Source organism: Enhydra lutris, unplaced genomic scaffold, assembly GCF_002288905.1.
Source record: "Enhydra lutris kenyoni isolate GAN:26980312 unplaced genomic scaffold, ASM228890v2 scaffoldscaffold50, whole genome shotgun sequence".
NCBI lineage: Eukaryota > Metazoa > Chordata > Mammalia > Carnivora > Mustelidae > Enhydra > Enhydra lutris.
The window spans coordinates 5672789-5689524 of record NW_019154134.1 but is presented as its reverse complement, the minus strand read 5'-3'; the positions used below and the strand labels follow the sequence as shown (position 1 = coordinate 5689524).

The following is a 16736-nucleotide window of genomic DNA, read 5'->3' as shown; positions in this document are numbered from 1 at the left end:
ATAGGCAGGTTTAGACCTAAAATGCACTCCGAGATGTGAAAAATATATTCAAATACTTACAGGTCTTTGGAGGATTTTGAGCAGGGCATTGAAAGGCCCAGACCACATCTTTTGAAAGATGGCTCTAAATTCATGTGCCTAGTGGATGAGAGGATCTGGGGGCAGGAGCCCTCAGGAGCAGGATTATACAAGTACTTCAGGCTGAGAGACCCTGCCTGGCCCTTAGCACAGGTCCCTGCCACAGCCATAATCACCATCTCTGCCTCTTCCCAGGGCTTCCAGGGCAGCACCTGAGGAGACCTTACCAAGGAGCACCACTCAGTAGATGCTGAAAACATCGCACCCACGATACAAAGCAGTAACATGGCAGCACCTGTTTGAAAGGCATTCACAAACAAGACTCCCTTCAGAAAGGAACAATGTCTAAGAAAGGGCGAAATAAGGGCGAGAAGCCCGAAGCGCTCATCGTCGCCCTTCAAGCTGCCAATGAAGACCTCAGGACCAAGCTCACAGATATCCAGATAGAGCTGCATCAAGAGAAGTCCAAGGTGAGTGAGGCCACGTAGGGTCACAGCCCTGAAAAGGGCTCTGCCTGCTGCCCTGCCCCAGTGGCTCCTCTCTGCCGGTTGCTGGGGAGAGCAACAAACCCTGTCCTTATGGAGATTCTCTTGTGTGTGGCAGGAGGGCCTGGAGCACAGGATTCATAGAAGGTGAGGATAGCAGGCTGGTAAGACTGATGTCTGCCTCCTTAGGAAGCCTGGCTCAGAAAACCAGATCTAAATATTGAGACTACCTGCAACCCCACTACCTCCCCATCACTTGTATGACCCTGGCCAAGTTCCACTGTGCCCTGAATGGGATCTCCCCGCTTTGGTACAGACCAAGCTTTCTAAAGTACATCACTTCAGCTCACTGCCCTGCTTAAAACCGTCTGTGACTCTCTACCTTTCTCAAAGTCAAAGGATTTTCCCTACTATTACAGGATGTTTCTTCCACTTCTCTTTGACTCCTCTCCCACTGCTTCCCCCTCCTCACCCCCAGATGACTCTGTTCCATCCTCTTCGCTGGATTAAAAGTTAGGCTGATTACATTTAGGGGCTTTTCCCCCTTTCCCCAGGCAGCCGTATACCTTTTTCGGGTGTCAGCTCCAGTACCTTTCATCTGCCCCAGTGTCCAAGACATAATACTTGCCATGTCCAGTTACTCCCACAGTCTATTTTGATTCATTTCATAGTGATTTATGTATTTATCCATTTCCTTGTTTAGTGCTTATTTCTATTGTCCAGTGTCATCTCCACGAAAGCAGAGTCATACCAGACCTCTATATCCCTACAGCTTAAATAAATGTCTAGAACTGAGATGCTTATCACGGGTTTGTTGAATGAGCAGAGGAATGAATGAAAAGTGATTCATTTCCTTATACCTTAGCTTCTTCACCAGTAACTTGTTACTGTGATGAGGGTCAAATTAGACAAGTATAAAAAGCCATTGTGATGATTAAATGAGAAAATTCCTATCAAGTGCTCAGAGAGATTCCTGGCACATGGTAAACTCCTAAACAGTTCTTTGTAGTAAAATTTTCTAATATGCTCTGCATGTGAATCAGTTACTAATTAGGCTTAGGGAAGTCTCTTTACTTCTCTGAATCTCATCTCATAGTTGGATATGCTAACACTTACTTCTCCAGAGTGATGTGGATATCAAATAGGGGATCATGAATAGGAAAGCATTTTCAAATATCTGACACGTAAGACATTTCCTCTCCCTGCAAACCAGAGACTGCCGTGTCAGCACAAAGTTGCCCTATTTAGATAACTCTTTGTATAGTAACAAAAATAAATGTTCCTGATCAAGCTATCGATCAAAAACTGATATCCTATCATTTTTTTAAATCTGTCTCTTCTTCCTTGACATTACTATTAAATCTTAATCATTTATTTTCCTAAAAATCTATTTCTCCTGGGTTCAGCAATAATAAAGCTTGGATCTGCCGGAACCCCTTGCCTCTCAGCTAAGCCTTAAAAACCTTGGATAACCAGACCCCAGTGTAAAATTTATGGAGGAAGTCTTTTACCGTGAAGCTAAAAGGAATATGATATCATAAAAGCAGACAAACAGAACAAAACAAAATAAAAACATTTGTTTGAGAGTCAGAAGACCAGGGCATTGTGTTTATCCCTCCTCGGGGACAAATTTAAGTGTCTCAGTATCTCGATTTGTAATTCAGATGACTGAATCTCTTTCTTCATATCTGTATCTCTCAAATCTGGGGGAACTTATTAAAAATTGAGACCTTTGAGTCCACAATCTGTGGATTTTGCTAAAGCAGGCACAGTGAGAGCCAGGACTTGGAATTCTAGCAGACGGTCCAGGCAGTCCCCACAGAGGTGGTTCTCTGCCTTCGCATTGACAAACACAGCACTCTTAAGATTCCATCCAGGTATCACCGTCTAAAAACATTTCATTGGTTTTAACTTTCCCTCGGGCAACGTAACATTTCAAGGGAGGCAGACTCCTTTAACTGTAGTAACGACATGATGACAAACTACGTTCATAGGGAGAAGCCTGTCGGTCTGGAGACTGGTAACTATAAACTGATGATGATTTAAAGAGAGCAAACTCAAGAGGTTTCAGAAAGGCAGAGGTCCTGCAGACCCTACACTGCCAATTTTCCACACATTCAACACTTTTACAAGGGGTGACTCTTGAGCATGGACAGGGCTCCCTGTTTATCCAGGGCCTAGTCTCTAAGTCAGCAGGTCAAGCGTAATCTCCCCTTCCTCTGACAAGAGCCAGGAAAGTCAGCCTCATGCATAAAAGCACTGTCTTTAGCCTTCTCTGTGCTGTCTTCACCCCGCCCCCCATCTCCCTCTCCGTGGCAGTTAATTACAATCCCAGCACAGGGACTAAAACAAAACCCCACTGCCTGTCAGCAGCCTTCCCCAAAGAGCAAAGGGAATTTAGAGGGCAAGCAAGTTATAAAGCAGTTTTATTAAAATAAAAATGATTGCGTTTCCAAGAGTCCAGGTTTTAAGAGAGAGAATGTAAACAATTCCAAGATGTGAATTCATATTCTCACTTTGGCTCCTAAGCTATGATGATAAAACGACAGTTCAGCTATTGGGAAATGCGCTAAAGAGTGGAAACCTTTGAAATGGTGGAGCATTAGTCATTTTTCCAGAAAGATACATCACCCCTTGACATTTACAGGACACACTGCCGACAGAGCAGAGTCATAAATGCTTTAAAGTGATTACAAAAATATCTGCACTTTATTGAATGTTTACTATCTGTCACACACTGTAATAAGCACATCCCATCCTGACATAATCACACCTCTTTCATGTACCACCTGAGTGACCCTGAGCAGGTTATAAAAATCCCTCAGTGTTTTCCTTTCCTCGTCCATCAAATGGGAAAATAGCAGTATCTGCTTCATAAGGATGTATATGTGTGTGTGTTGGTCTTAAGTGGCTAGTTTGTGTCAAGCATGTTAAGTATTATGAGTCAAGGGGCGCCTGGATGGCTCAGTTGTTAAAGCATCCAATTCTTGGTTTCATCTCAGGTCCTGATCTCGGTCGTGGGATCAAGCCCTATGGTGGGGATCCATGCTCACAGCAGAGACTGCTTGTCCCTATCTCTTCCCCTTTCCCCTTCTCCCATTCATGCTCTCTCTCTCAAATAAATAATAAAAGCTTTTTTAAAACGTATTATGATTTGGGGCGCCTGGGTGGCTCAGTGGGTTAAAGCCTCTGCCTTCGGCTCAGGTCATGATCTCGGTCCTGGGATCGAGCCCCGCATCGGGCTCTCTGATCAGCAGGGAGCCTGCTTCTCCCTCTCTCTCTCTGTCTGCCTCTGCCTACCTCTGATCTCTGTCTGTCAAATAAATAAATAAAATCTTAAAAAAAAAAGTATTATGATTTAATCATAGGTGGGCATTGTAATCCCCATTTTACAGATGAGGAAACAGATTCAGTGAAGTTAAGTAATTCACCCAGAGTCACATGTTAGGAGGTGGCAGAGCTAGTTCTTCCACTCCCTTTGCCTCTCCTCTAGAGTTTACGTTCTTGTTTTCCTTTTTGTGATATATTTTCCCTAGTTTTACTGAGATATGATTGATATATATATAATATTCATTTTAGGTATACAGTGTAATGGTTTGACATATGCATTACAACATATGATTACAACAATAAGTTTATTCAACATTCATCATCTCATAGTTGCAAAATTTTTTCCTTGTAAGATCTCCACAACTTTCAAAAATACAATACAGTATTATTAATTATGGTCACCATACTGTACATTACATCCCCAGAACTTACTCATCTTATAACTAGGAATTTGTCCCTTTTGATCCCCTTCACCCATTTCTCATACTCCTAGCCACCCCCTCTCTCTGACAACCACCCATCTCTTCTTGTATTTGTAGGTTCAAGTTTTTTAGATTCTGCATGTGAGTGAGATCACATGGTATTTGTTTATCTGTCTCTGACTTATTTCACCTAGAAAATACTCTCAAGGTCCATCTCTGTTGTTGCTAATGGCAGGATGTCCTTTTTTTTAATGGCTTAATGATATTCCATTGTGTATGTCTGTGTACATATCATATATATATATTATATAGCCTGTATATGTATATAATGGGTACACTTTTTCTTTATCCATTCATCCACTGATGGACTTAGGTTGTTTCCATGTCTTGTACTTCCTGTGCTCTTTAAAAATGTGAAGATCTTGAAAATACTGGAAGCATTAGGCAAAGGGAGAGAGAGTATCAGAAGTTTACTCTCCACTATTAACCAAATTTCAAAGAAAGAAAGAAAGTGTTGGGGGTGGGGGTATGAACATACCTGAATCCTTCTCTCATAGGTCTGCATTTCCACTGGAGGGAAATGAAACAAAAAGACTAGACATAATCAACATCTAATGAATAGAAATTTGTCTGAAAGATTTTCCAAGCACCGATAGTAATAAGCAGGTAAGCAGGTCATTCTGACTGAACTTCAAGTATAATGCCCAAGAAGATGGAACCATGGGGTGGAGAGGAAAGAACACACAGTGGGGCCTCTGTGCCATGTGTCCTTGTCATTTCTGAGCCTGTATTTTCCCATCTCTAAAATGAATGGATTGTGGGCAGCAGAGAGGTGCTACGGTCCCTCCAAAATGGTAGGGCTTGGTCAGGGAAGGCAGCCGTGTGCTCTGGCTCTTCCTGCACTGAGATAGCGCTTAGGACCCGCAGGTGTCAGCCCCACTCTGACCCCCTGGTCCAAGTAACGCTCTGACATCCATTTACTCTATCACATCACCCTGCTCCATCTTCGGCATAGAACTTTGTACTGCCTGAAGTGATTTTGTTCTTTTGCTTATGCATTGCCCACAGCCTAACCGCCCCCTGCCTGTCCCCAGTAATATGTAAGCTTGTTATGCGTAAGAGACCATGTCTTCTTAAGGGATCCCCTAAGGAAGGCGTCCTCCGCGCTTTGAATGCTGCCTGGCATGCCGGAGATGCTTGATACTGCTTATGGAATACATTTTCATGTTCCCTTTTAAAAACTTCCCAACAACCCCATGGCAGAAATACTGTTACAGTATTTATTTAGATGGAAAACTCCAGGCTCGGGCAAAGAAAAGATTTCCACCCAGGTTTGTCTTTTTTTTTTTTTTTTTTTTGGACTGGCTCTCTGAGCCATTAGACTTCAGTGTTTTCCTCTGTCTCTCCTGTCGACAGCGTGAGGCCATGATCTGCAGCCCAGGGGTGTGTGAGCTCACTAGGGATTGCTGTGAGATGTGGAACCCACCCACCTATTCCCAAGGGCTCCCTCCTTTCCCTCAGAGACAGCCTTCATTGTAGGTACAAAGGCTTCTATTTTTTCATTTTCTGGGAGGAAAGCAAGGTGTGATTCCAGTTTCACGGAGAAAGAAAATGAGTTCGAATGGTTTAACTGATGTGCTCCCAATGACACAGGGAGTAGAGGAGCTAAAATGGAAATTCCCAAATGACCTGGGTAATGCTGAGTATCTGGTTGCCTCTAGAACTCCCAGAGAATCAGCCAACCCTTGTCCTCAAATGACTGCTCCAAAGCCTCCATGCTCAGCGCCCCAATTTGGGATGCAGCATTTCTTGTTTTATGCACCTTTAGTTTTGTGTTCAGGAAGCCTTGTGTCTAAAAGTAAGAAATGAAAAAATAGAAGCCTTTGTACCTCTACGGGTTGTATAAAATTTCCCTTATAAACAACCTTCTATAGTGCAGCTTCATATCTTCTGACTGCGAGTTACTAAGCACCCATGAGCCTCCCTGCCTGCCTACTGTGCGTTTAGATATCCTGGAACATCCAGTGCAGATAATCCACACCCAAGCTCATGTTAGCTTGTCTTGCCTAGATAACCTCTCAACTTCCTCACCTTGGATCAGGCCATCCAGTTTTTCATCCTAGATTTCTAAGGTCACATTAAAGCTCAGACATGACCATCGTTATCTCGGCAGAATTTACACGGGCTTTCAAAGACTAGACTAGAAAGGAAAATACCATGTGAGGCCAGGGTGGGGTAGTAATCAGAATGTTTCTCCTTCTGACACAGTATAAGTTCTCCCCAGGAGGATTAAATTTTCCTGGTGACTTTTTTCTTCCGTAAAACCTCCAGGGGAGAAGGAATTTAGAATCTGTATCTTTCAAAGCCTGTTCACTGCTCATCCCCTTACTCTGTCCTATCCCACACCCCACTCCTGCATACACGTAATCTGAGTCTCTTCCAAGTTAAGATTAGATGCCCCCAATGCCAGGGAACTCAAGATATCTCCAGGAGACCCAATTTTACCTTTGTTTTCAAGGTTTCTGTTAGGAGAACAGTTATTATGGTCTTAATAATATAGTAATAGTCATGTTAGTCTTATCCTGATAATATGGGTTCTTATATTTATGTCGTTGGTATTTATACAGCATTGTATTATATAATAATACCAATATGGCATCAACAATATTCATCAAAATTAGTACTATATTATTTAACCATGTATTAATAATTATTAATCTCCCAGGTGTTCCAGTCTTTCCGAAGGACTTTTAATACATTATCTAAGTCAGCCCTCACCATATGAGAACGAGACCCCCAATCCCAGTTAACACATAAGAAAATGGAGGCTGGGGAGGAGAACAGTTTGCCAGAGGTTTCAGAATTAACAGGAAGGAGGTACCTGGGTGGCTCAGTTGTTTGAACCCAACTCTTGGTTTTTGCTCAGGTCATGATCTCAGGGTGGTGAGATCGAGCCCCTCAAGAGCCCCAAGTTGTGCTCTGCACACATCAGGGAGTCAGCTTCTCCCTCTTCCTCTGCCCCTTCCCCAGCTGGTGCATGCACACTCTCTCTTTCTCCCAAATAAAACTAAACTGAACTGAAATGAAATGAATAATAATTTTTTTTTTTTAAGCACATAGGGAGGTCTGGGACCCAACCCATACCTGGCTGCTGGCCCACGCTGGGCGCTAAGCAGCCTTCTTCACACTGTGCTTGTGCAGAGACTCGTCCTCACTTTTCTCACCTGACATTGGGATGACACAGATACTACCTACATCACAGAGCTTCCAGGGTTAAATGCAGTAATGTGTGTGAAGTCTTTAGGAAGCTGTGTAACTCACAGTAAGCCCTCAATAAATGCTATTATGTGATCCAGCAGCACTTATCAAAATTGATTCTTCTTCTAAGTATTTTTTTTCACTTAAAGTATTATCTTTACATTTTTCCTTATCAGTCGGGAGCAGTTCTTTCTCTTTTTGTGTACGATTTACAGAAAGATAGTAAATTCTATTTTCTTACTGGTACAGTCTGAGCTGCAAATAATTTTTAGAAAGTGATTTTACTATAAAAATTTTAATTGGCTTTTTTCCTTCCCGAATGTCAGTCACATCCTTTGTGTCTGCTTCATAGTGAAACACTTCTCCCAAGCTTAAGAAACAAGTCATACCTAGAAATCCTGCAAAAATGCCAGTTTCCATGGCAACCAAAATAAGCAGACATGAAAAATGCCAAATGTAATCAATCAATGCCTTTGAGTTTTCTTTGGATTCTGTGGATTCCTTCAAGTGATGGACAAGAAAGCCAGTGTTTGTTTGTATTTGTTTTTATCTTCAGACTGGAATATATTTTTCATACACCTATATTTTCATTTTTTTTCTTTTTCATTCATCTCCAGTCTACACGCAAAAGATTAGTGTTTATAATTTGAGAGAAATGACAAGATCACAAAATGAAGCAGTACCTGTAGTGTGGGACAGGTGAGGAGAGGTAGAGTGAGAAACAGAAACAGGAGCTGGGGGGGTCCAACCAAATCTTCTGAGAGCAGGAAAGGTGCAGCTGAGATGTTGGGGTTTTATTCAGCAACATAAAGGAGCCCTGGGTGATTTTTGAGCCCATAAATTGGGTCAGAACTGGGCTTTCCTGGGGCACTTGGGTGGTACAATTGGTTAAGCATCTGCCTCTTGGTTTTGGCTCAGGCGGTGATCTCGGGATGGTGAGATTGAGCCCAGGGTTGGCTCCACACTCTGTGGAGTCTATTTGGGATGCCCATTCTCTCTCTCAAAAAAAAAAAAAAAAAAACTTAAAAAAAAAATACTGGGGTTTATTAGGAGAAATATCACCATCATGAAAGCCTGTCTCATTCAACACACCAAGAACCCTAGAGCAAAGCTGTCCAGGAGAAATATAATACAGTCCACAAATGCAAGGCATGTATGTGATTTTTAAATTTCTTGTAACCACAATTATAAAATGTAAAAAAGAAATCATTAGTTTTAATAACATACTGTATTTAATTCATCCAAAATATTATAATTTTAACTTGTAATCAATATCAAAATTATTGCTGACGTTTTTACATTCTGGTGTGTATTTTCATTTAGAGTAAGTCTCAGTTCAGACTTGGGATATTCCAAGTACTCTTGTAGCCAGTGGTCATTGTATTGGACAGCGCAGGTCTAGAACATATGTAATAATAAGCATCTAGGAAGGGACCCTGGCCGAAGCTGGAGGCAAGATCAAAGACAGTCATTGAAGGATGCCTGGCTATTTATTTTCCCAAGTCTCCTTATGCCCTGAGTTCTTTTAGAATATCCAGTGTGGTAATAATTGCTATGCCTTTAAAATAAAATATTCATAAATTGCCATGTGGACTTAGAAAATCCAGTTCTAGCCAAAGGTAGGTACTATTAAGGTAAGTAAAATCTCACACACTTTCCATTATAATTACAAGAATCTCAGTAAGGAGTTTGAATCTTAACATTTTTTAGCTGGAGAGGCTCTTCACGATTTTTTCATGAAACTTTCCTATTTTGCAAATGGCAGAGACCCAGTTTCACTGAACCGGATATTACTCCCAGGGTTCCCTAATTCTTTCCTTTTTCCAGGTTACTGTGTGTGTGTGTGGAGAGGGAGAGAGTGAGTGTGTAATTCTGTGGTACACGACAGAGGCAGAGGAACAAAGACAGTACAGACGAAGACGGGGAGGAAGACGATAAGAAAGAACATTTGCTGAGAGGCTTCTCCAAGCCACACATGCCAGGTCCCCCACCCCACCCGACCCCCAATCTACTGAATCAGAGCCAGACTCAGCCAGTTTAAGGTAGTGCCACGGCTAATCTATAAGGAGACCCACATTATCAATGGAAGTGAAGCAAAACAGAAGATTTTGTTAACCAAAATACCTGAAAGGTCTAAATGTTAGAAGGAACACTTTATTAAACTGCTTGGACGGTTAGTTAGTGGGGGGAGCAGGAGAGGTTGCTGAGTGGGGCAGGGAAGGACACAAAGGGACATCTGTGGAGCATGCAGAAATAACAGCCACCAAACCCCTTGAACAGAGAGGTGCCCAGTGAACCACAGTGTTTGGGGCTGGTGTGTGTTTATGCATAATGTTTGGTGGTAGAACCAAGTTGCCATAGAAAAAAGGTGAGGTTGAGGATATATCAGCTGGTTTCATTTCTCCATTACAGCAGCCAAAACAGAAGGGGGAAATAGGAGAAATATTTATAATATCACTTTGGGCACCACTTTATTAGTCTAATGATAATTTTGAGCTCTGAACTGTCCTAAGATGCCCACATGTATCAGCTTGCACCTAGCCAGGGATGTGTTCTAAAAAGCTCTGCAGGTGATCTGTTCTGAACTTCTCCCCACCAAGGTGAAAACCGTTATAGCACTGTGCCCTAATTTTAATGTGCATACGATCACCTGGGGATTTGTTAAAATGCATGTCCTGGTTGTAGGTCTGGAGAGGAGCCCTGGATTCTGCATTTCTGACAAGCTTCTGGGCGATGCCTGTGTTGGTTGTCTGCAGACCACAGATGGATAGTGAGGGCCCCAAACCTCAGATACTGTCTGCACCAAATAATACAAGCATCCCCAGGTATCTCCTCCTTCCTATACTGTCTTCCCAGCTCTGGGGCCTATGGTTCCCTTCCCTCTCAGCACTCAGTGACTGGACAAGAAAAGGTGAGGAATTGGGAGAGCCCAAGCCTCTGAGCTACAGGCCTGCTCAGGAGCCCACCTTCCCTTTGAGGATCACCTCGTTTCATCCTTTTGCCTCTCTGCCCTTAGGTGTCTAAGCTTGAAAGAGAGAAGACTCAAGAAGCAAAGAGGATCCGTGAGCTGGAGCAGCGCAAGCACACGGTCCTGGTGACAGAACTCAAAGCCAAGCTCCATGAGGAGAAGATGAAGGAGCTGCAGGCTGTGAGAGAGAATCTCATCAAGCAGCACGAGCAAGAAATGTCAAGGACAGTGAAGCTGCGGGATGGAGAGATCCAGAGGCTCAAGTCGGCCCTGTGTGCTCTCCGGGATGGCAGCAGTGACAAAGTAAGGACAGCGCTCACCATTGAGGCCCGGGAGGAGGCCCGGAAGCTGTTTGATGCCGAGCGCCTTAAGCTCTTACAGGAAATTGCGGACCTGAAAACTGCCAAGAAGCAGGTGGACGAGGCTCTAAGCAATATGATCCAGGCGGATAAGATCAAGGCCGGCGACCTTAGGAGTGAGCACCAGTCCCACCAGGAAGCCATCTCCAAGATCAAGTGGGAGTCAGAGCGGGACATTCGGAGGCTGGTCAGTAACCCAGGGCAGCACGTCGGCACACAACCATTCTTTCCCCAGGTTTTAGAATGCCATGGGTATGCTTCTATGGGTGTTTCTCATGAGTGGATTATAAATAGTGCTCACCTCCTGTCTAGCACTGACCAAAATACAAGATAAGTCCGTAGGTAGGTAGGTAAATAGATAAATGGATAGATAAGCCAAGCCAAAATTGGAATTGTAAAATCTAGAAAACATGGGAATCACCTTTCTCATAACAACTGGCTTCTTCCAGCTATATGTGGAGAGTATCTTTTCAATGACTCCTATTTTCTTGAATGTCTATAAAAATATTCTAAATTATGAACTCTTCTAAAATCAACATGTTTTGTGAGCTTTCTATTTATAAAATGCCACTGGCTTTTTACAGGAGTGGGGAAGGTTTCTGTGGCTTTCAAGGTATCTGAAATGGCAGTCGCTGAGAGCATCCTGAGTGATTCACCTGTCTTCTTTCCAGGAACTGTGTCTGAAAACAAGAAATAGAGCCATAAGAACCCTGGTCATTTTTAAAATAGATCTTCTTTCTCAAAATAAATAAGAGCCATTCAAAACAGTGGCCACTATAATTTTTAAACTATTCCTAAGTACTTTATTTGCTATTGCCAATTTCCAAGACTTATTTCAAGCCTATAGAGTTGGATCTTTCTTTTTAATACGTATGGCCAAAAACCACATTGGTCTCTCACTATACCTAAAAATAAAACGAATGTAATTATTTGTTTTATTTTATTTCATTATTCATTATTTCATTTATTCATTATATTATTTTATTTCAATTATTTGAAATCCATAATGTCCTAAGTTGACCACGTCCAGTTATTTTAGAAGAAACATTTACATGCGTCTATACTCAGAATGTTTAGCATTAGTTCTATCTTAGTCCTGTCTTATCAAATTACCCCTCACCTGTTAAAATGCACTTTATACTTCTCCAACAATAATACTTTCTGGCCGCCTGGCTGACTCGTTTGGTGGAGCATGCGACTCTTGATCTCAGGGTTGTAAGTTCAAGCCCCAAGAGAGTACTTTAAAATCTTTAAAAATAATAATATTTTCTTAGGAAAACTACACTTCCCTTTTGTGTCCGCCAATTCTAAGCAATTATTTTGTAAGAACTCCAGTTATGTTCCTTGGACCATATTTCTAGGATCTCGATTTTAAGTAAAAGTGGTTACCATAGAATATTTTGAAAGCTAAATGTGTCGTTTTCTTTGTACTACAATATAGTGTGACCGTAAAATGTTAACTTTGCCACACTTTCCAAATTCTTTGCAATTCATTCTATTGCTCTGGTTGACAATAAAAACCAAACACAGTGCAGAAACTTTGGTCTCTGCCTTGCCTTTGGTTTTTGAAATGACAACAGTTGATGAAGAAAGAACCAGGACTATGAACTCTGGAGTCAGCAGGTGGGTAAATGAAAAGGATGCTGTACACCAACTATTTGTGTTTGTTGATGGTTTTCGATATAAAATCTGCAAGTATATCCACTTGTTGATCTGTAGTTTCTTCTCTGACTTCCTTTCACCAGCATACTGCTAAAGTAGACGATGCATTCTCTCTTAGTAACAATGTAAAATCTAAGCTACCTCAAGAGTGGTTAAAAAACTGGGTGCAAACAGAATAACATGGGAAATTTTTCAGTAGTGCAGATGTACTTATTTTTTCTTCTTGTTCTGTTACTACCGCCACACCCAGATCCATTTTTTTGGAACTGGAAGGGAGAGAAATGAAAGCCATTCTGTTTAGAAAATTTATCCAGGGAATTCTGGTAGACACCCCTTCCCATCTAAGAACTAGAATTTTGGAAAATTTTTCAGTATTCTGAAGCCTGAGTCTATGCTTAAAATCACTATGCAATAGAGACTCATCGACACTGATTACTGGATATTCTAAAGAAAACTACTTTGGAAAGTGCTGGAAGGGTAAGGGTAATGTTGGGATCATTACTGCATAGCTTGTTAGAATGGGCTCTGGGGTCAGAAGACTGAACTTAAAAATCTGGCTTCACCACTTATTAACTATAGGATTATGACAAAGTTGGAAACCCTTTGGGTCCTCAATTTTCTCTGTAAAATGGTGATAACAGAATTTGTGTGATAGGATTGTTATAAGAGGAGATAAGGTGTGTAAAGTTCTGAGGATAGTGCCTTGAATATTGTAAAAAATCAATAAATTTTAGTTATGATGTGGGATGTGGCCATGATGAGGATGATTATATGGGTAGTATGGGAGTGATTCCCAGCAAGTTCATTTAGGTAGGGTACATCAGAACCAACTAGGAGCACGGAGGCGTGGAACCATGGTAAACTGTAAATGACGTCATAGATGACAGGTCTAACAAATGAATGTACTACCTAGTTAAGGAAAACACTGGATTCAAATCTTCTATAAGGAGGTAGAAACTAAAGACAGTGCTTTCATTCTGGAATTAAAGGACAGTGTTTGACTACTCATGAAGTTATCAGATGATATCACAGGACCATGCAAAATTTAGCCCCATGTCCTTCCAACATTGATCTAAAATGTAATCCTGTGACTGAGAGGCAGGAGCTTGCAGATAGTTACCTGGGGAAAAATGGGACTATGCATCAATTTTTGTTCCAAATATATACATAGGCATATTTATATAAGGAACATAGCAAAGAAAGATTTACACAAAGTGATTTGTTATAAATAAGGAGACATTTTTATAAAGAGAACAGTATAATATCATTTGTATTAAATGTCTCTATCCTATCTCCATTTTAAATATTCTCATGAAATACAATAAAATGAGAAGAAAGATTTTGCCTGATGGTTATGCTTTCTTCAGAAATTGCTTAAAGTCATTAACTTCACTAGCCCTCACCAGGAATGGCACAAATTTTTCAGTCCAGTGAAGCTCCCAATCAGTTGTTATCAAATGCTTATGGCCTTTAGTTGACAAATAATTCTGAGACCATGCTGAGACTTAACAGAAGTGAGTGTTGGGGTCCATAAATATGTCCCACAGATATAGGAGGAGAAACATAATATTACCAGATGTTTCCCATTCCTCTTCTTGTCCCGACCATGGTTTTCTCTGATGGTAATAAAATGATTGCCTTAGCTGTTTGTTCAATGGAAAGATCCACCTAACACGAACCATGTTCCAAATTCTCTCCTGAATTCACTCCACATTTGCCACCTGAACGCAAACATACTGGCCTTAGGAACTGACTAGTGTCCTGGAAAGTCTGCAGCTTTGTCAGCGGAAAATGACCATAGTGCATGCTGCTGTTTAAAGTGAACTTAGAGGCTATTCCTCCAAACAGGAAGGAACATCAAAAATTGTCCTGGGAAACACTGTAATAGAATATTGAGTATCTGTCTTTATTAACACAAATGACCCATTTTATTTTGTTTTATTTTACAAATGACCCATTTTAAAGTTAACCTCTCCTTTCTAAATCCAACCAACCTAGACTATTTCAAACAATATATTGAACTAAAGCATCTACACAGGATATACCAGAGAGAAAATTTACTCTCTTTGATGCCTCATTATCCGAGGGTAGCCTTTCATTACACAGTGTTGCCTTCTCTTGTTCATAAATTCGGTATACCTGTCACAGTCATAATTTTTTCCTATAACAATCAAAGGAAAGAAGTTAAACTCCTACCATTGTAAAAATGCATTTTTTTTTTTTTACATTGTTAAATAAAATGTCCTGGGTGTCATTTAATTCAGATGGATGAGATTAAAGCCAAGGACAGGATCATCTTTTCCCTGGAAAAGGAACTGGAGACCCAAACTGGCTATGTACAGAAACTGCAGCTGCAGAAGGAGGCATTGGATGAACAGCTCTTTCTGGTCAAGGAGGCCGAGTGTAACATGAGCAGTCCGAAACGAGAGATTCCGGGAAGAGCAGGAGATGGCTCTGAGCACTGCGGCAGCCCTGTAAGTCTGTCTGAGCTGAACAAAGAACTCAGGAGTCATCTTTTATTTAGCTCCCAAGTTTTACTTTTCACTTAAGCTCTTTTCCTGTTTGCTACAAAGAAATCAATTCTACCTCCTCCTATAAAACCAGCTAGTACCTTGGGAACAGGGTTTTCTAAACTCATAGACAACAAAGTGGTCTGCCCTGCATTAGCAGATCACAAGAGAATTACAGGTCTTTCTAAATCTTCCATAGAATTTTTCTACCCATGTGATACCTATGCAAACTTCAGCCTATTATAAGAGTTATAAATTAGGTGAAACTCTTGGCAAGATGGGTAATTTTCCCTTGGGTGAACCATTGGGTTGAAAATTGGCGAAGCCGGTTGTCTTCTACATGAGTCAAACTGTGTGACTGTATAAAAAACTAAACAGTTTAAATCATCCTCTGAAAGCTTCTAGTCTAATTGAACTTCTCACTTATTACCCTGGATTTTGATCATTTTATAGGAGAAATTATTTTAAGAACTGGAGCCAGAGAAATCAGCTTGTATGTAGTTTGCTTTCATAACTTATACCTTTCAAATTATGTAGCTGCTAAAAAGATGAAAATGTATTATTTAGGAACAGAGATAGGTTCCAAAGTAGTACTTAGAACCAAGTAATGAATAATTTATGAATTGGTATTCAGGATATATATATCCCTGTAGGTGGCGGAACCAGGATTTAGCAGATGTAAGTTTCAGTTCTATCCCTGACATTTACCTGCAGTGCAGCAAAATTGTCTAAAGAATGGGCTCTAGGGTCAGACTCTTTAGTTCAAATTCTGGATCTGCCACTTACCGTGTGACCTCAGGCAAATCATTTTCCTGCTCAGAGTTTCCTCATCTGTAAAAGAGACGCAGTAATGGCCATAAGGCTGGTCAGAGGTCTGGAAGAAATGGTCTGTAAAATGTTGAGCACGGTGTCTGGTTCATAGTTAGCATTCAATAAATATTAATTATTGATCTATTGATAGTAGCCGCAAGACCTTGAATGAATTATGACCTCCCTGAATCTTCACTGTCCTGCTAAATCCTCTAGGATTTTATGAATCTGGAGATAAAATGTGTGGGAAACTGGTTTGTCAACAGTACAGCACTATCAAAGTGTAAGATGATAATGGAATTGAAAGTCTGTAATGGTCTTATGGATGCTAGAGCATGGAATCAGTCCATGAGAGCCATGTGTAAAGTGATCCACGGCTATTATGACAGTGGGGACGCCAGTAGCTCTGGGCAAAATGTACCAACAAAGGCATGAAGGTAATACACCAACCTTCTCACTCTGACCTTTTTCTCCAGGAGTATGTAGGAATTTTCAAAGCCCAGCCCTATCTTCTATTCTTTGGCCAAGTATGATAGGACATTTGTCCTAACTGTGGGAAACAATGTGCAGCCATGACTTAAGAGATGTTCCTTGAACCTCACGTAATCACTGAATGACCTTAGTCTCAGAGCTCACAAATCTGAGAGGCTCATCCAACCATCTACCAGTCACCCTGCCAGGAGTCAGGGCTCCAGAGAGTATCTGCCACATGGAATTCATTTGCAGTTTCAATCAGGCCTGGTCTTCAACCCAAGCAGTGAATATCAAGGGTTAGAAGACAGTAAATACTTACTCTTCTCTGAATACAGAACATTTTACTCTCACCTCGTAAGCCAGATGAAAGGAACCAAACC

General features: G+C 41.2%; 1 protein-coding gene across 3 annotated transcripts in view; it reads left to right on the top strand.

Annotated features, from left to right (window-relative positions):
* The first annotated feature begins 274 nt into the window (after nucleotides 1-274).
* Nucleotides 275-16736, top strand: part of LOC111156938 (janus kinase and microtubule interacting protein 2) — a 69965-nt gene continuing 53503 nt past the window's right edge. For 2 of the 3 annotated variants that reach the window (XM_022518099.1, XM_022518097.1), the window contains exons 1-3: nucleotides 420-548; nucleotides 10590-11087; nucleotides 14827-15036. In XM_022518099.1, the coding sequence (XP_022373807.1) occupies nucleotides 420-548; nucleotides 10590-11087; nucleotides 14827-15036 (837 nt within the window). Of the gene's footprint in view, nucleotides 549-10589; nucleotides 11088-14826; nucleotides 15037-16736 lie in introns of all 3 variants that reach the window. The other variant, XM_022518098.1, reaches the window with a different exon arrangement.